Genomic DNA, 19629 nt, shown 5'->3' with positions numbered 1-19629 from the left:
TAGAGTGCTAATGTGCTAGTTTCACCAGACATGGTAGAAATGACTAAATGTGCGAAACAAAATTTATGATTTAAAATACCACACCCAATGTAACACATTTAATGCAATACATTTAATTTGATTTCAGTGCTCTATGGCTCAGAGCACAATAAAAATCTGCAGAAATTGCTAAACTGAAGAGAAAACGCCACTACACATCCTAAGTGGTTTTAGCCCACTCATGCATAAACGTAATCCCTTTGTAAAGTTTACACTCTATCCTGAGGAGATAAAAACCATCGCTCCTAAGAATATCCTTCAATTCTTGTCCCTGATGGGTCTAGGTGACGAACTCTGAAAAAAAAGGGCGAGCACAATAAACCTATCCAGATCACATTGCTACAAGTCTAAGTACCTGACTATAGCCCATACCCCCCAATAAAAAAAACCTAATTGGCTCAGAGTCGTCTAACATAAATCCAGTCTCTCATTCCAAACGACTAAAACAAATGAAGATGCTGTATTGTGACACTTACTGGAGGCGGCGGCAGCAATGGTGGAGTCCTCGCGTGCGGCGGATAATGAGGTTTAGTCACCGCCTTCGCATCAGGCAGGAACTGACCAAACTCTGCCAGCAGATCGTCTTGGTTCTCAAACAACTTCGCCACCTGCACAATGGACCACACAATTGTTAACCAACATGTTCCCAACTGTGAGCGAAACGACTGTATATAGGGCTGGAAAATATAACCACAGAAAGACTTAGGGACCTTATTAGGTATATATGAATCAATTGTATGATTCATTAATTAATTGGATAAATAAGTGGCATAAGTATATTATTGTAAAACCTATTCTATTATCAAACCTATAAAAGAATATATGGATATATATCAGAACATCATAATATAATAAATGTATAATTTATAAAAATACTCATCACTCGTCTGCCTCGGATATCCCTCATATCCCTAATTAGAATTCACTCTCTATTTTATTCATTACTTTCAGATATCCATGCATATTAATATGTTGTATTTTTTACATTGCACCGAATAAAATATTTTTCTTTCTTTCTTTCTTTCTTATATGTCATACAACAACTTATAAACTATGTTACTAAATCACAATATATATCCTCGTCTCTCAATTCATAGATCTATGCCCACGTCCAAACGCACTAAGTCCGCAGCAGTGCAATGATGTCTAGTACCTCTGGAGTGAACAATCCAACATTTACTATATTGAGGAGGTGCTGAGAGGACCGAATTCTACACAACAGTGGCATCCAGTTACGGAGCCGTTCAAGTATTACGTAAGCAGATTTATTACAATTATTTACCCCCCATCCCCATTGTCAGCAAAAGTAAGCAAAGCTCTCCCCCCATGATTACGTAAACATTTTTCGATTAATGTATTGTTTTTTTTAATAATGCTTTATTCATGACCATGGATACAAGTCCTTCAGTCATTTTTTTTAGCAGACTATGTGAGGGTTGCCATTTGCGTAAAAAAGTAAAATATCTACCGATGACGTAATCATCATCTAGACTCCCCCCCCCCTACCCCTCATATCATCCAAAATAAGCAAAGGTGGGGGGGTCATTCCCCCACCTCCCATAGTGCTTACGTAATACTTGCACAACAAAAAAAACTGACCTGCGAGTAAACCTCTTGCTCCGTCTGCTGTTTCGCCTGAGGCTCCTTCACATCACGATGACCACGCTGGTACGCGTGTAATATCTCCAGGAACCTCTTGTACTTGTCCGGTTGACGCGAGAACCGCGACTGTACAATACAATTATCAACTTTAACTCCAATATATGTATTATTATATCATATATTAATAGTATATATGTAAATCAGAACTCTAATAGAGCAGCCGTTTATTATTATCACTTTCGGTCAAACGGTAATTAGTATCATCATTTAAATTCGGACGTAGCCGCGTTTGTTTTTGGTCTTTCCATCAACAGTTGCTCAGCCTAAAAAATTTTTTTTTTTCATTTTTGCGACCAATTTTTTCATTTTTATTCTATTATTATGTAACATTAATAGATACATACAACCCTAATTTTTCACTCTTCACCAACCCCTACATTTTATAGCGTTATTAAATATGGCGGTAGAATAAAAAAAACTTGAGTATTCAAAAGTGCTTATATTAAGTTTATTTGAATAAAAATTATTTCTATTTCTATTTCTATGGCAAAACAACATTTGGGACAGCTAGTACAATATAAAAATGTCAACAATCATCAGGTATATACTCTCTGATGTCATGCACACTTTCATACCAATAATATATACATAAACATATTATTGCTGCCCACATTCATGAAAGAGGACTACTGGCCGAAAGGTGTGGTATATCGGCGCTACCGTGGCAGATTGCCGTCTTCAGTGCCGTGATTATACAGACAATATCATTATATTAGTTTTTAAATATTATATTATATGTATGTTAGTCTATAAGGTATATGGGCCTAGTTGCCTGAAATAAATGAATAAATAAATAAATAAAATATATCACATACCTTAATCTTATTAACATATTCAATAGCATGATTGAACTCCACTGGCTGCCCTGGAGGCGCCGCTGGCGGATGTGGACCGCTTCCTGCCGGCGGTTGCACTGTACCTGCACACATCGCTATCATTATTACGTGTTGACGGTGTTTACATATAACCGACGTGTAGGGTTCAATCAGAACTCTTGTAGAGCAGCCGCTTGTTATTCTCATTTGGTGTCAATCGGTAATTAATTTCATCATGTCAAAATTATGGAGAATGAAACGTAAGGCAATTTATCCTAGAGGTAAACTTGAAACTATTTACGTGATATGATAGATAGTGATAGTGATAAAAATGACGATATTTGGACGTTAATATCTAAATAACCGTTTGAGAGATGTTTATGAAATTTGGAACACATATTTATCTCGCAAGTCTCAATATATGGACCAAATTTGACAAGTTTATGTGAAAGAGTTTTTGAGTTATGAGGGGGTCAAAAGTGGCTCCAAATGGTTCGTGTAAATATACACACGGTGCTGCTCGCCAGTTCTCTTACTTGAAACTCGGCTTGACACGCTACCGCGTGTCTAGATTTATTTAGACGGCCTCGATGACCTAGCTAGTACACTAGTTTAGTACACCGCCTTACTTCCGATGGCCGCGGGTTCGATTCCTTGCACGGCACAAACATTTGTATTCATGAGTATTGTTTGTTACGATCTGGATGTTTTATATGTTCAACATGTATGTATTTCTGTAGTTGTTAACTTGGGCCGTATGAATTGTCCAGGATTATTTTATTATTATTTTTTATTATCTAAATAATAGTTGTCTAGTACCCATAACACAAGCTCTACTTGGGACTATATGACGCTGTTTGAATTTATTGTAACTGGCTAATCTTCTTCTTCGTTTCAACGGCAACCAAATACACATATTTAAATATATTTTCCCCAGAACGCTGCGACAACCCTTGCGCCCTACGTCGCATCCCTTAGGTCCCCTTTTGTGCAGGATGCTGGGCACAAGGGACAAGCCAGCAGGTGTGCCATAGTCTGGGATGGCGCTTCGCAGTCACAAGCCTACCTTGAAGCGGCACCCCACTTTACCAAGTTGTACCTATGGCAACTGGCTAATAAGAAATATGTTTCACATTCAAAATTATTTAAAATTTACAGTTCCTTTTGTAGCTTCTTGTTCATCCAAATATATATATATTTTCTCCATATACCAAGTCTTTATTCCTTTTACCTATATACAAATATAATAAAACTACAACAGAATTGTGATATATTACTTAGGATATATATGGTAACTCACCAGGTGGATGGTGGATGGCTGCCGCTTCAATTTGCTGGTGCGCCTGTGAGATCTGATGGAGTGTATTGGCAGGTGGTGCGGTCACGGTCAAGTTGTGAACAATTGGGCTGTTCACAGGCCTGTGGAGACACAAGAGGTGGTTATAATCATTGTATTAATACTAGAAGCAAAGACTTAGTACCACTTTTTACGAAAATTGCGTGGAGGAGTATGAAATTTTGCACACTAATGGTTTTACCACAAAAAATCTGTTAAAACGTGGTCTAAATGATCGTGGTTTAAACCATTCTTAAAGTTAATACTTGGAATAAACCTAACATTATTATAAATCCAGACCTAACAGAGAACTACTTAGTACTACAGTTAAATCATTTATTATATATTTCCCACAGATAACATACAGAAATCAGTCACTCATTTCTGTTAGCGTACAATTGCGTTGCGTTTTACCAGAAAACTGAAATGATCAAAAATAATTTTATTTGTATTTATCTATGTCTTCATTATAACTATTTCGTTAATATATAATATTTATTAACGTACTGTTAGGCTGAAAATCAGTTTTAAATTACGAGTACACGGAGTAAAGGGACGACGAGATAGACCCTTAATAATGTATAAGCTTAGCACACCGTTTACTTCCGACGGTCGCGATTTGATTCCTTGCACGGAGCAAACATTTGTATTCATGAGTATGATTGTTTTTATCGCTCTGGGTGTTTTCTGTGTATATTTTGTATGTATTTACAAAAAAAAATCTAAGTATTTATATCAGATGTCTAGTGCCCATAACACAAGCTCTGCTTACCGTGGGATTAAGTGACGCTGTGTTAGTGGTTCAGGGTTATTTGTTTATTATTGAGTTCCCGATATTTCGGCAGTTTCAACCGACATGATCACGATTTATTAATTTAATTATACTTATAAATAAAAACTGTGTCAAATTTAAAACAGTATATAACATGTGAAATTTAAAACAGTATATAACATAACATATAATAAAAAAAAAACACTCACTGTGGTACGGGCAGCAGATGCACCAGCTGCGGCTGTGGCTGCGGATGGTGGACTCCCAGCAGGACCCCGCCGGACCCCAGCCCAGTCGGGGACGGCATCGACACTGACACCTGCACCAAGATCACCAACTCATATTACACTACTTATAAGTGTTTCGAATTAGGTGTTATAGGAAGTCCATTTCACTAATCTTTTTTTTTAGGACTTCTCTAATGCTGTTGTCCGCAGCTGGCCTTTACAGCTTCACCGGACGATAGGGGGCGATTGACAGATACGATACAGGGCACCTCTAGGGGATCGGACCTCGGCTCAGGCCGTCGAAATTACGATACCCGTTTGAATTGGACCGCGGATCGATCAGAAAGGACTCACTATCACTGAAAACTGCCTCAACCTTTCGAATGTCCGTTGTCTGTGGCAGCGACCGAAAGTAAAGAGGCGGTATGCGCGCGCCAGTTGTGTTTTTTTAAATGCGTTTTAATCTTATTTTGTTTCAAATAAGGATAAAATTGGTTAAAAAGAAGTAACGGTTTTGCGGGCATAGACCTGTGACTGGTAATAAAGTTTAAGAGGGGTGCACAGATCTGTGTCAAAACGTTCAAAGGGTTAAAATCCGTTGCGTAGATTTAAAGAACGAAACTTAGAGATAGCGACTTTATTTTATTGTCTATATGGTTATCTGTAAGAGATTGCTATAAGGCTGCTTTTTGTTGCCACATATATTCGCTGATTAAATGCCAAAGGGCCAAAACGCAAAAAAACAAGCTATTTTTTTTCCAAAAATGGTACCTAAATCGGTAAATCTATTTAAATTTTTATATTAACAAAAGACAGTAATGATTTTAGAGCTAACACATAGATATACCACTTATAGATTCGTACATAGATATACTTATATATTCGTAAAAATATTAAAAAATATCAGTGAAAATTTTGATGAGTTCTCCTGTAAAATTTACCATTTTGAGTCATGTGGCCCTTTAGTATTTAATCAGCGATATATTCAGTACCATTTTTGTATTTTTTAGTAAAGATATTATTATACTATATAAAGATTAGTTCGAAGAAAAATAAATTGATGGCAAATTGCGAGGCGCTCTGTCGCCAAGGAGGATTCCTTATATGAGAATATTTACCTCTATACTCTATAATCTCATCGAGAATAGAGAAGAGATACCATCATGAAAGCCACAACAACACTGTCAAGACGTAATTAAAGAAAGAAAGAGATGTACATATTAACTATTTCTTTCTTACTAAAATATTTATACATATTTTTATTTATTTATTTAAATACAAATTTAAAGTTAAAACAATACTAACCTGTCCATTACTTTGAACCTCAATCTTATACCCGGGCGGCAGGAATGTATTGAACCCGACGATCAGCTCGGGGTGGCCTTTGAATAGATTGGACACCCTGGTGATGACCCCTGGGGTGTCGATGCTGCAACAAATACAAACATTAGGATATCTGCAGTCATTTACGGTACTTTTGTATTACTATCAGATTGAATCAGATGAAAATACAGCCATGTTTCTTTTTCATTGACGTCAAACGGTAATTATTATCATCATCGTTTGTTTTATAATTAGATTACGACCCCCGACTTCGCACGGATTCACACAAAACCTTCGATTGGTTCTATAACACAATCATTATATATTAGTTAAATTTTATCAAGTGCTTAGCTTAGGGTTGCCAATTCCAAAAACAATATTTATACCGGTACGAACAAAATATTGTAAAATATGATACAGCTAATAGTCTATATTAATTAAGACATTTATTTAGCACTAGCGACACGCCACGGCTTTGCACGGATGTCATTACAAATCTGTTAATTTCTTGGCTAGTTCTATACTATGTCTGTATATGGTCTATGTGAGTAGTATTATATATTTTTTTCCTATTATATATTTAATGATGTTTAGTTATAACAAAGTAAACTCACGTCTGACTCTTGAACTCCTTCATGATGTCCAGGAAATCGTTGTAGACCTGCGGCTGGGTGTTAAACTTGAACTTGACCTGGTCCAGGTAGGACAGCGCGTCCTCCACTTTCAGCCGCTGGAACTGCGCCGCTGGGGGGGCCGCCCCGGGCGACACTCGACCGCCCGCGGCCGCCGCCGGCACGCTCGCCGGCTGCTCGAACAACTGCTGAAGATATATTTTAGTTTAGTCTCAGACACTAACATGTTACAAAATTTATTCGTCTCCGTCATATTTGAAGTCTCAAAATCCCACATATTACCTATTTTTTTGTCTGCATTACTGTTTACGAAGCAACGGAACGTACGAGTGGTTTGTGTGTAGTGGGTGGTGGGTTGGTGGTATTTGGTGTATAGTGTGTAGCTTTAGAGTGGTGTGTGGCGTGTGTGGGGGATGTAGTGGGTGGTGAATGGTGGTTAGTGAGTGGTGTGTGGTGTGTTGTTCGTGGGTGGTATATGATGTCAATATATTACCGTTTACCATAAAGTGGATAAATAACATGCAGACATATCTGTATGAGCTTAGTTCCCTTTGCCTTTCTGTTAACGATAAAAGGAACAAAAAAAAAGCCATCAAAAGGATTTTCAGTTTGTTATGTCAATTACATAAAACTAAAATAATAAATACAAGCTATTTATTAGTATGAGTAATATTTAAGTTTATAATAGTAAAGGACAAAACAGTATTGTTCTTGTTTAGAGTTCTAAACATACAATTTTTTGCCACGTCAACCCTTAGCAGGCTATACTTACCGTGGAAATAGAAGGCGCTGTGTTAATTGTCATTGATCAAAGCCTAGAGTTAATTGTTCAGCGATCAGATATAATAATATACATCCTGTCAATCAATTGATTTCTCCTGTCCCTCTTTGTATTATTAATACTATAAACACGAAAGTTTGTGAGTATCCATGGATCTTTGTTACTCTTTCACGCAAAAACTACTGAACGGATTTTGATGAAACTTTAAAATAATATAGCTTATACATCAGCACAGCTAGTAGATAATAAACAACGTCGTATATAGGTTTTATTTATTACGTTGTGTCTGCGTGTCACATCAAAGTATATCTACGTTACGCGAAGTTTATCTGTCACTTCTAAATCCCCCTTCCGTTGAAAGCTCAGTGGCTCGTAAAATTTTGTACGCATAATAAACTACATATACATACAATCCTGTCTGTTTTTACAGATAACTATAAATATAAATAAAATTGGAATGTCTTTTTGTAATATTGAAATAACAGTTTTTTACATGCATCTATACATATAAATAAAATTGCAGTGTCTGTTTGTAATACTGAAACTACCCGTTTTTTACTACATGCATATGAATATAAATACGGCACATACACCAAAATAACAATTTTAACAGTGTTTGTCTGTCTGTCTGTTCCGGCTAATCTCTGAAATGGCTAGAGCGATTTTGATGAGGCTTTATTTGGCAGATGGCTGATGTAATAAGGAGTAACTGTAGCCTAAGTTACTGCTCCTTACTTTATTTTAGAAAAATAAAATTAAATTCCACGCGGACGAAATCGCGGGAACATCTAGTCTTTGTATAAAATTTGTCTGCGCATTTAATTATTTTGTTTTTTTTTTTTTTTTCAAATTTTACATATTATTATTCTACTATCCTGCAAAACTCCTGTCGGGGTTTGTCTGCAGGCACGTAGTTCTCTCTTATCTACTTACAATAGGTACATGCTTATATATTATTTTAGATAGTATTTTAACGTACACATAAAATACAGTATTCCGTTTTACAATATTTAAGTATTAAATACTATTAAATAAGGACAAGATTTTTTTTTTTTTTATGTGATGTTATATGTTTTTAATAAATGGTTTCTATAATTTATACAAAAGGATTTATATCTATTTTGATTTCTGATATGTTGAGGCATTTTATTAAATATTTCAGGCAATTTTAATTGTAACAATCGATATCCATAGTAATTATTTAGATGTAGGGGTGGGGTTTCGTATTTCCCTTGTACACATTTCCTAGTCTCTATACGATGGCTTGTTTTCGTCATATGGTGTTGTTTGCTGTGGTTTTTAGTAGCTAATAAGTATTTATGTTTTTCTGATGCAGGTAGAACGTTACAAATTTTAAATAATTCTTTATAGTTGTCTTTAAATTTTATTTTTAGTTTTTCTCCTACAATTAATTTTAAAAATCTTATTTGTATTATTTCAATTTTTTCTATATACGTTGTATGTTGCTGGATGCTTGTCCGCCATTATTTTTGTAAATATTGTATTATTTTGATAGGTCTTTTTTTGGGTGGTAGTGGTGGTGGGTGTTGAGTGGTGCGTGGTTGGTGTGTAGTGGGTTGTGGTTGCTGGGTGGTATTTGGTGTACAGTGTGTCATATGTTATTGTGGTCTGTGGTGTGCGAGTGGTGGTGTGTGGTACGTAGTAGTTGGTGAGTGGTGTGTGGGGTGTGGTGGGATGGTGGTTAGTAGTGGTGGATTGCGATTGGTAAGAGGTGTATGGTGGATAGTGGATAGTGGTTGGTGAGCGGTGTGTGGTATATACTGACCTTGAGCCGTGGCTGCACTTGGGGCGGCTGCTTGGGCGCGGCGTACTGCACGGCCGGCTTCATGTAGCCCGGCAGCACGGGCGGGCCGGCAGGGCGGGGCGCAGACCGACCGAACCCGCCCACTGACAACATCGCTGTTGCACCTGACACAATAAAACAATACATATTACCTAACTGACGGTAGATGATGTTGATATTTCTATTTTTAATTTAACTGTGGCCCGCAACTTCGTCAAAAATTTATAATCTAACACAAAAGAAGCCATATGAAAAACTTTCATCGTTCTAGGTTCAATAATAACGAATTTCCATACAAACTTTCATCTCCTATTTTATTTTATATATTAAATGCAATATTAATTTATTTATATTTAATCTACAGCCTAAAAAACTAAGTTTCAATATTCTATCTTTAAAAATGACATTACTTCCATACAATCTTTCTTTGTACTATATTATTTAATGTGTATCAGTCAACGTGTGATAGAGACGTCAGTAGGAAGGCAGCATGCGTGTGTTCAACACTGACAGTCTGTCACACGACATCGCATTGCTCTCATCATTGTCTCTATACATATACAAATATACACAAGTGATCAATGTAAACTGCTTGTGACACCCCTGTTTCAAAATCATTTAATTTCATCTTAACCCTTATTACCCTATTCACGATGACTAAAGTGCCATGTTTCAGTACCTTGTTATATATGGCACACGTTTCATATTAGAACACAGCTTAAAAGCCCAACGCTTTGGATGTTAGTGGGGAATAGATACAGAAATGATTTTGAACAATATCTACCTTATTTATACATTATTTAATAAAAAAGACACTCACCAATAATTGAAGGTTGGGCCGATTGGGCCAATGTATGCATATTGCTAGCTCCAGCTTGCTGTATCTGTAACAATTAAAAAAATATTTAAAGATTTATCTAAAAATTACTTTATACGTAGAGATGTCGAATTTCTTCGAATTCTGTTGCTATTTGTAAAAGCCTGTTAGTGGCTTAGTTTATTTTATTAATTGTTTTAACATATATATAATATAAATAAATATAATATATATAATAACATATATATAATATAATATAAATAAAAGATTACTAAGACTAGCTGATCCGTATCCACTGCGTTGGGCGAAGTTAAACTAAAATCCTAAAGACAACCTGCCGAGTAGTTTCTCTAGACAACATAGGGTTTTAAGAAGAAATAGGGTGTGATGTGACAGTGAAATTGCAGGGTACGGAAGCACAATATCAACCGCGAGCGTCACCTGCCAATATGACAGATAATTCACAGATGAAGTAAAATCAAAACAATACACTATACTAGGGTTGCGTAGGTATCGATGTATTATTAAATATCGAATATAAAATTCTCGTGTCACAATGTTAGTTACCATACTCCTCCCAAACGGCTTGTTCGATTAATCGGCTACTATCTATTTTTCGTGGTGGTAATGGTAAGGGATATCCACCTCTAAATATATATTTTATATTTTTTCAACATATTTTATTATTATTTAGGACTGAAAAATACATACAACCCTAAATTTTCACCCTTCTAGCATCAACCTCTATTTTTTAATAGCGATTTTAATTTATATGGCAAAACAACGTTTGTCGGCACAGCTAGTTAAATATCGAATTATAAACATCAATGTTTTCTCTTGTTCCCCTTTTTTCGACGCACTAATATTTATTCTTATATTTTATAGCTCGCCAGCTGACTAACTACTTGCTGACCCGTGCAACTTCGTCTGAGTTTCATTTCCGCACCTTTTGCAATATCTTTAATTGCAGCTCCGTCCTATAGGTTGTAACATAATGTTATATAGCTTAAAGCCTTCCTCGACAAATGGACTACCCAACGCAAAAATATTTTTTCAATTAGAACCAGTAGTTTCTGAGATTAGGGCGTTCAAACAAACAAACTTTTCAGCTTTATAATATTAGTATAAAGGGGGAAAAGGGGATTGTTAGTAATGTGGACTGATGATCTTATTGCTAGCAATGTACCATGTCAGGTTATCTCCACGCGGTATCCCCCTGGAAACCAACGTGATAATTTTTTGGTGAATTTGTCACGATGTGCTAACTGACCTGACCTCATATTTCATCTTATTATCCTCCACTGGTGCACTGCCAACGTAAACAGGGCAAAAGGGAGTACCATTCCATTACCATTAAAAAAAAACCTTCAATCTTGTCCCTGACGGGTCTAGGTAGCGAACTTTGAAAAAGTGCGACCACAATAGATCTATGCAGGTCGCAGTGCTACAGGTCCAAGCACCTGACAATAACTCAAAGAACCCAATACAAAAATACCTGAGTTGGATGTTGGGGTTGGGCAACGGCGCAACATACCATTATCATCCAAAAAAATATATATTTTTCGACTAAACATCGATAAACATTGTCCATCCCTATATCGTATAGTTTGTAGAAGTTTCCCGCGCGGCGGCAGGCATGACAAAGCTTGGTGGAGTGATTCAACTATTGCTATTTATAACAAAACACGCGCCTTCAAAATAGACGTTATCCATGTTTACTGATTCGCCGTGACCTTGAACGTTAGATAAAATGGACCTAGCTATATTGGATCAGCTTTTTTAAGGTACTACACAAAAGTATTTTGAGGATTTCATCAAGTATACTTGCAATCTGTCTATCATCATTATCTATACATCTATACATATAAACAAAATTGGAGTGTCTGTTTGTAATATTGAAATAATCGTTTTTTACTACATGCATACGAATATAAAATAACATTTTTTACAATTTTTGTCTGTTTGTTTGTTCTGGCTAATCTCTGAAATGACTGGACCGATTTTGGTAGGTAGCTGATGTAATAAGGAGTAACTTAGGCTACTTTTATTTTAGAAAAATAAAGTTAAATTCCACGCGATGTCGCGGGAACATCTAGTTATACATATAACCATCTTGAGTCACTTAATTGATAAAAACTACGTTAAAATCCGTTGCGTGGATAGCGGAAGCGACTTCTTATAGTACACTATGTATTATTTATATTCATATGCATGTAGTAAAAAACGGTTATTTCAATATTACAAACAGACACTCCAATTTTATTTATATGTGTATGTATATAGATACATGAGAACATATCGTCGGTTAAATAGAAAAATGTTAGTATTCAAAATGTACATTTTTGTCTTGCCTTGTAAAGTTTTTTAATATATTTAAATTATTTTTCACATACTTTTTTTCACAAATTATTTTTCCCTTTAAAATATTTTTTAAAGGGAATATGTGAAAGTTTACACAAAAGTAATATATATCATTTTAAAAGCATTTACATAATGATTAAGACGGCGTGGTTAATTTAATTGACTTATATAAAAGGAGGCAATTCTAGCTTCTAATTTTGAAGAATGTCATCTTTCTATTTAATCGACAATATAATATAAAGTTAACAAAGTGACCCTCAAATAACATTACATAACAGAACCAGCAATCTACAAACCTGCTGCAAACAGTCACGTTTCGTTCTGTAATATATTCAACGATAGCACTATTACGACTTTATACGACTTTTGTTCGTACAGTTTCACTTTTTCTTTGACATTGGAACGTAAACCTTGTGCCAACTGAACATGGTCTTTTTTACGTAAAAGAATGGAAATACTATAAATGAGTGTTTATATTTTACAATATCACACCTTAACCAATAATTGAATTTGGCAATTTAGGATAGAAAGGACATATTGTACTTTTTATGGAGGTCAATGTAACTCGGACAGTGGCTTTTTTTTTGTATAGATAATAATGGAGTAATGCATCCACTTGCGCTAGCGGTATACGCTGGCGGGGCACCAGTGGAGGATAAGATAAGCATGAAGTTAGGTCAATTAGTTATCATACATGCCAATTTACCATGATGGTCTCCAGGGGAAACAGCCTGGAGGTCACATGATATGGTATTTTTTTAAATATTAAGAAAGGTGCCTGCGCTAACGGTATACGCTGGCGGGGCACCAGTGGAGGATGATAAGATGAGCATGAGGTCAGGTCAGTTAGCATATTGTGATAAATTCACCAAGAATTTATCACTATGGTTTTATTTTCAGAAGGCATTTTATCTCAGTCAACCATACGGCCTACAGAGATTTATATGGTCAGTGCATGTAATGTAATGCCGGCCGACTTTGACCACGGCGACTGTCTTCAACTCTTGCCGTTGATGACAATTTTTAGTCAATTTTGTTTCAAAATTCAAAATATCTTTATTCATATTACAGACTCTTATGATATGTCAAATCTACCGTCAGTTCGGAATGATGTATGTTGGACTCCAGTCTCCGCAATTAGCCTCTCATTCGGGCCGTTGTGCGTACGTTCGGAATGATTTCGAGATGAGAACTGACTAGAAACTCAGCTTGTATTTTTTTTTTAATGTACAAATTTACAATAATGCAATTTCATTTAAATTCAAATTTGGGAGAATGGAGTGACCACTAGCATATGCTATTGAAAAAAAAAACAAACTAATCAGTGATCGCAACCTGAACAGACCAGTCCCCACAAGCAGCACCCGTTCACGAGTATGACTATATGTATGTTTGTAAAAATCCTCGTACATTGAGCATGGCATGAGAGCAGACCGTTCACATGTGTTGTATATGTTATATAGTAACAGTCAATTATATTAACCACATTCAAACTCAGGACCTTTTGGCTCGAAGTCGACGCAATAAACCACTAAGGCACGAGGTTCTCACAATCTTTAACTATTTATTTCACACCTACATAATGATAAGTGTTGATAACCTCATGTTTATAACACGCACAGTTTATCACTGTATTGTGTACCTTTGTATGCATGTACATTGAAATGGACTGCCATATCTGTATCCGTTATCAATCTCAGTTTAGAGATCCGTCCGGGTTTGTTTATGTAAGTGGAATCGCAAACAAGCATACGGCCAGCCTGGTGGGAAATGACTACCACTTATATATCAACAATAGGTAAACGAAGGACAATTCACTCAGCACAGTCTACTCGCAAGCTAGGCATAGCTCGTGTTATGGGTACTAGACAACTGATAGAAATAATATTATAGACGCGAAATTTTGTGAATATGCTTGTTACTCTTTCACTCAAAAACTACTGAAAGGATTTTAATGAAACTATAAGTAATATAGCTTATACATCAAAATAACACAGGCTATATATTTTTTTTTAAATTAACGCGTGTGAAACCGCGGTTACAGCTAGTCAACAATAATCAGAATATAGAACCTAACCTTATGTATCTTCGTATATACTTATACATATTTGTCTGTGGCTATAATTTCTACTGTAAGGGTCGCAATACGCAATACAATATAACTAAACTAACTTTAAAAAAAAATACAATTCAATTGAGTTTCTTCTTCTCAATTCTATTCAATCTATATACTGAACTGAATGTAGCCTGAAATACCGAGGGTCTCACGTGTCACAATGTGGTTGTGAGTGACAATTTTTTTTTAAAACGTGTGGTCGAGTTGTTGAAAATACTATGGCGTTCATCCAGGTGATCAACATGGTATTTTAGTTAAAATTAGTTATCTATCTATAAAAAGGTAATAATAATTTGTTTTATCATTTTCGGCACGTCATTTGTTATATAAACTGCATGACGCTTCCAATGATAAATTCAATATACCCCCTTGTACGCAGTTGATCAAACCTATAGCAGGCCAGCAACGGGATGAGGGGGTTATACTCGGTTAAGACAAGACATGAGGCATGAGACTGGTCAGAAATGGCAACTACGGGTACCACCTTGACGGTCTCGTTGGTTTACCGGTTTAGTACATTGTCGTACCTCCGATGGTTGTGGATTCGATACCTCGCACTTACTATTATCATAAGTATAATTGAACTTGGGTGTTTTATATGTATATTATGTATGCATTTACAAAATAAAGTCTTTATGTACATCTATCAGTTGTCTAGTACTCATAACACAAGCTCTGCTTAGCTTGGGACTAGATGGCACTGTTTGAATTGTTCATGGATATTATTTTTATTATTTCACTGCCAGATATCATTCTATAAGTTACAGCTTAGAAAGCAAGCTGTTTTACTGCAGCAATGGGTGAAACTTAGAGACACACAGTCTACTTCTGGTAAAAGACCGAATAGGCCAAACCTGCATCATGTATAATGACTAGGGCCCTCACAGGACACTGACATGAAATTGAACAATGATAAATCCAGGCCTGAGCAGAACAAAAATCTGACTGCCAAACTGAAGAGGAAACGCGGGGGCGTTGAAGTTTAGTGGGCTAGAACCATGTAGGATGGGGGGGAGAAAGGGATTGTTAGTAATGTGGACTCATGACCCCATTACTAGCAATGTACCATGTCAGGTTGACCTCCACGCGGTTCCCCCTGGAAACCATCGTGATAAATTCTTGTTAAATTTGTCACGATGGGCTAACTGACCTGAGCTCATGCTCATCTTATCATCCTCCACTGGTGCCCCGCCAGCGTAAACCGTTAGCGCAGGCGGGTGCACCATTTCATTATCATCCATAAAAAAAACCATGTAGGATGTGTGGGGACACATCCTACATGGTTCTCTAGCCCACTAAACGTAATATCTCGTTTGAAAAGTTTACACTCTATCCTGAGGAGATAAAAACCATAGCTCCTAAGAATATCCTTCAATACTTGTCCCTGACGGGTCTAGGTAGCGAACTTTGAAAAAGGGCGAGCACAATAGATCTATGTAGGTCGCAGTGCTACAGGTCCAAGCACCTGACAAGAGGGGAAGGGGATTGTTAGTAATGTGGACTCATGACTCCATTACTAGCAATGTACCATGTCAGGTTGACCACCACGCGGTACCCTTGGAAACCATCGTGATAAATTCCTCGTGAATTTGTCAAGATGGGCTAACTGACCTGAGCTCATGCTCATCTTATCATCCTCCACTGGCGCCCCGCCAGCGTAAACCGTTAGTGCAGGCGGGTGCACCATTCCATTACCATTAAAAAAAACCTTCAATCTTGTCCCTGACGGGTCTAGGTAGCGAACTTTGAAAAAGTGCGACCACAATAGATCTATGCAGGTCGCAGTGCTACAGGTCCAAGCACCTGACAATAACCCAAATAACCCAATACAAAAATAAGAAAGAAATACCTGAGTTGGAGGCTGGGGGGGCAACGGCGCAGGCTCGTCGGGACCGAGCCGGGGTACGCCTGTACGCTTCATCATGATGATTGATCAGCGCGGGCCCATCACCCGGGCACCTGGAATGAAACAACATACTTATTAGTCTTTATCTTTAATAACATTTTTAGAACGGGTGTCTAGCGGTTTAGCATACCACTTTACTTCCGATGGTGGTGGGTTCGATTCCTCGCACGGCACAAGTATTTGTATTCATTGCAGTATGATTGTTTGTGTCGTTCTGGGTGTTTTCTATGTATAACATGTCTGTTTGTTCCGGCTAATCTCTGAAATAGCTAGACCGATTTTGACGGGACTTTTTTTGGCAAGTAGCTGATACTTGGCTACTTTCAGAAAAAATCTTTTATTTTAGAAAAAGTCGTGGGTACAGCTAGAATATTATATTTATGTAATCAATAATATATACCTTTAAAATGTAAAAATAAATGTAATTAGATTGTATTAATACGCATAATTTCCTAAGACTGTCAAAAATATTATTTATTGTAAGACCTTCGTTACATGTACTTCACAAACATACACTTTGAATTTGAACACTTGTTGCATTAGAAGAGAATTGTTAATTGTGTTTGTTATAATGTTTTATCATTTTCGGCACGTCAATAGTTATATAAACTGCATGACGCTTCCAATGATAAATTCAATATACCCCCTTGTACGCAGTTGATCAAGCCTATAGCAGGCCAGCAACGGGATGAGGGGGTTGCGCTGAATGTCTAGGGTTGCCAACAATAAAATTAATTTCCGAAATATTTTTTTTTGTGATAGACAATTATAATTATATAAATTAATCAAGTAGTGAAATGGACTTCCGAAAAATAACACCTAATTCGATTAAAATATAAGCCAAGGAATTTTGTATATGAAATTTCGGATACGGATAGGTTTCGGATATGATTATTATACCGGATACGGATATGAAATTATTTCGGATTATCCGTTAGTTTCGGATAATTTCGGTTACGGATATTAATTTTTTAAGGAATTTCAAAAGTAACATGCAAATGGTTACATAACGGGTCTCAATTAGTCTCCATCCCTATCCGATATTATCCGACACATTTATTTCGGATTCGGTTACGATTACGGATATTTTTTCATATCCGATAGTTTCTAACATCACTAATATAAACTAAACTGCATTTTACGAAATTTAGCCAATATAAGTTTTATTGCCAAAAATTTCACTCTGAAACAGCATGTGTAAACTGTCTGTGTGTATGTTTATTAGCTTGTGAATAGATGTGGCTGTGTCTGTCCTGGAATATTGTTACATCGAGTCGTGTTCCAATCTTAATAAATGCGAAAGTTTGTGAGTATGAATGGATGTTTGTTATTCTTTCACGCAAAAACTACTGAACGGACTTTGATGAAACTTTACAGTAATACCGCTTATACATAAGAATAACATATAAATAAAATTAGATATAAATAAAATTACTACATGCATATGAATATAAATACATACACCAAAATAACACTTTTTACAATTTTTATCTGCCTGTCTTTTATTTTAGAAAAATAAAGTTAAAATCCACTCAAAGTGAGACTAACAACTAGCAATATTAATATAGATACCGACTGCCGGGGTGGTACGAGGGGGTTGTTAACATCGATTGTTACACCCCAACAGAATACCTGCATACAGTCGGTGCAGTACGATAGGATGGGAATGAAGTCAGTCATAGGTCAGTTAGTCCACCCAACTTTGCAATGATCCGGTATTGATCACGGCGGTCTCCAATGGTAACTGTGGGGTAGAACCACCCTTTTAGACGGATGCTAGTACTTGCTCTGTATAACCTAAGTAATTAATTAACCCTCTTGTGCTGAGAGCATAATATTAATGAACCAACACATTTACATGGAAGGGTTAATCTTTTTAATATTACATAACAACCAGTACATTGTTGCACACATCTACATATATGAAATTGCAATTATTTTGGAATGTATATATACGCATATGTGTGTATGTGTAAATAACACATACATACATATGCACATACACAGATACATAGACAATCATACCTACGACATCAATTACACAAAATTACATTACAATAAACTCTTAAGTTTGTGACTATTGATGGGTACATGTATACATGTTTGCGACTCTTTCATGCAAAAACTAATTAACGGATTTTTTAAAACTTTACAATTATATAGCTTATATACAGCAGAATAACACAGGATACAATTTAAAGATTACATTGAGCATTAATAAAAGTTGAATATTGGGCGAAGTGTGATGAAGACTTGGGCTCTAGCTATTGAAAGTATCAAGTATAAAATGCAGTTAATTAACCGTTAATAACGACAAATGCATTTTTAAATGGTTAAAAACAAATCACAGAGAGAGACGGATATCCACGCAGACGACAAAGAATTCTCGATAAGTCTCAAATTACTAATTCCACGAATGCAACTAATGCAAACCATCGACTTGTAATTCCTATTCCTACAAACTGCAACAACTATCCGCCATATTGGATTTCTGATGACGTCATAAATAAAAAATGGCGGTCATAGCAGCCGGATCAATACACGAGAACATAAATTACATTCACCACGTGGGTGGCGAGAGGAAACTGTAATTAAGTTACATTATCAGTATCAATTAGGTTGTTTCAATTATTAGATTCGATTATCTTGTGATCATAGCCAATTTATACACCACCAGCTGAGTCTAGAGATGTGAAACATAATCCCTTATGGGTTTTTTACGTAAGTGCCGTTTGTCGAAAGTTAGTAATTCGTTTTATGGAAATTGCGTAAGGTTTTACAAGAAACTGGCAGAGACAGTACTCAATTTTACGGAAAAGATTCAAATGTTTTATAAAATACTTTGTAAAAAAGCTTATTATAAAATTGAAGAATTTATAAATGACGATTATGTTTTTGTAGAAAATATCTAATTTAAAATTCATAACGCTAACAATGTTATCTATTTGGACAGACATTAAGTGCTTAAGTCTGTTGATTATCGCATGCCTAATCCTTGTTAATGTAAATCTGCTTAAAACAACATTTATTTAAAGAGC

General features: G+C 36.1%; 1 protein-coding gene across 1 annotated transcript in view; it reads right to left on the bottom strand.

The window, feature by feature from the left end:
- Nucleotides 1-19629, bottom strand: part of LOC131855308 (paired amphipathic helix protein Sin3b) — a 58679-nt gene that overhangs the window by 26018 nt on the left and 13032 nt on the right. Inside the window, exons 2-11 of the mRNA XM_059206563.1 lie at nucleotides 16535-16644; nucleotides 10212-10275; nucleotides 9374-9516; nucleotides 6789-6994; nucleotides 6157-6280; nucleotides 4834-4943; nucleotides 3817-3935; nucleotides 2517-2620; nucleotides 1639-1767; nucleotides 516-647 (exon numbers count right to left, since the gene is read on the bottom strand). Of these exons, the coding sequence (XP_059062546.1) occupies nucleotides 516-647; nucleotides 1639-1767; nucleotides 2517-2620; nucleotides 3817-3935; nucleotides 4834-4943; nucleotides 6157-6280; nucleotides 6789-6994; nucleotides 9374-9516; nucleotides 10212-10275; nucleotides 16535-16609 (1206 nt within the window). The 5' untranslated portion in view covers nucleotides 16610-16644. The remainder of the gene's footprint in view (nucleotides 1-515; nucleotides 648-1638; nucleotides 1768-2516; nucleotides 2621-3816; nucleotides 3936-4833; nucleotides 4944-6156; nucleotides 6281-6788; nucleotides 6995-9373; nucleotides 9517-10211; nucleotides 10276-16534; nucleotides 16645-19629) is intronic.

This window comes from Achroia grisella, unplaced genomic scaffold (genome assembly GCF_030625045.1).
Source record: "Achroia grisella isolate CSIRO2021 unplaced genomic scaffold, CSIRO_AGI_Agris_v1 utg1360, whole genome shotgun sequence".
NCBI lineage: Eukaryota > Metazoa > Arthropoda > Insecta > Lepidoptera > Pyralidae > Achroia > Achroia grisella.
This window is presented reverse-complemented; position numbering and strand designations above follow the sequence as displayed.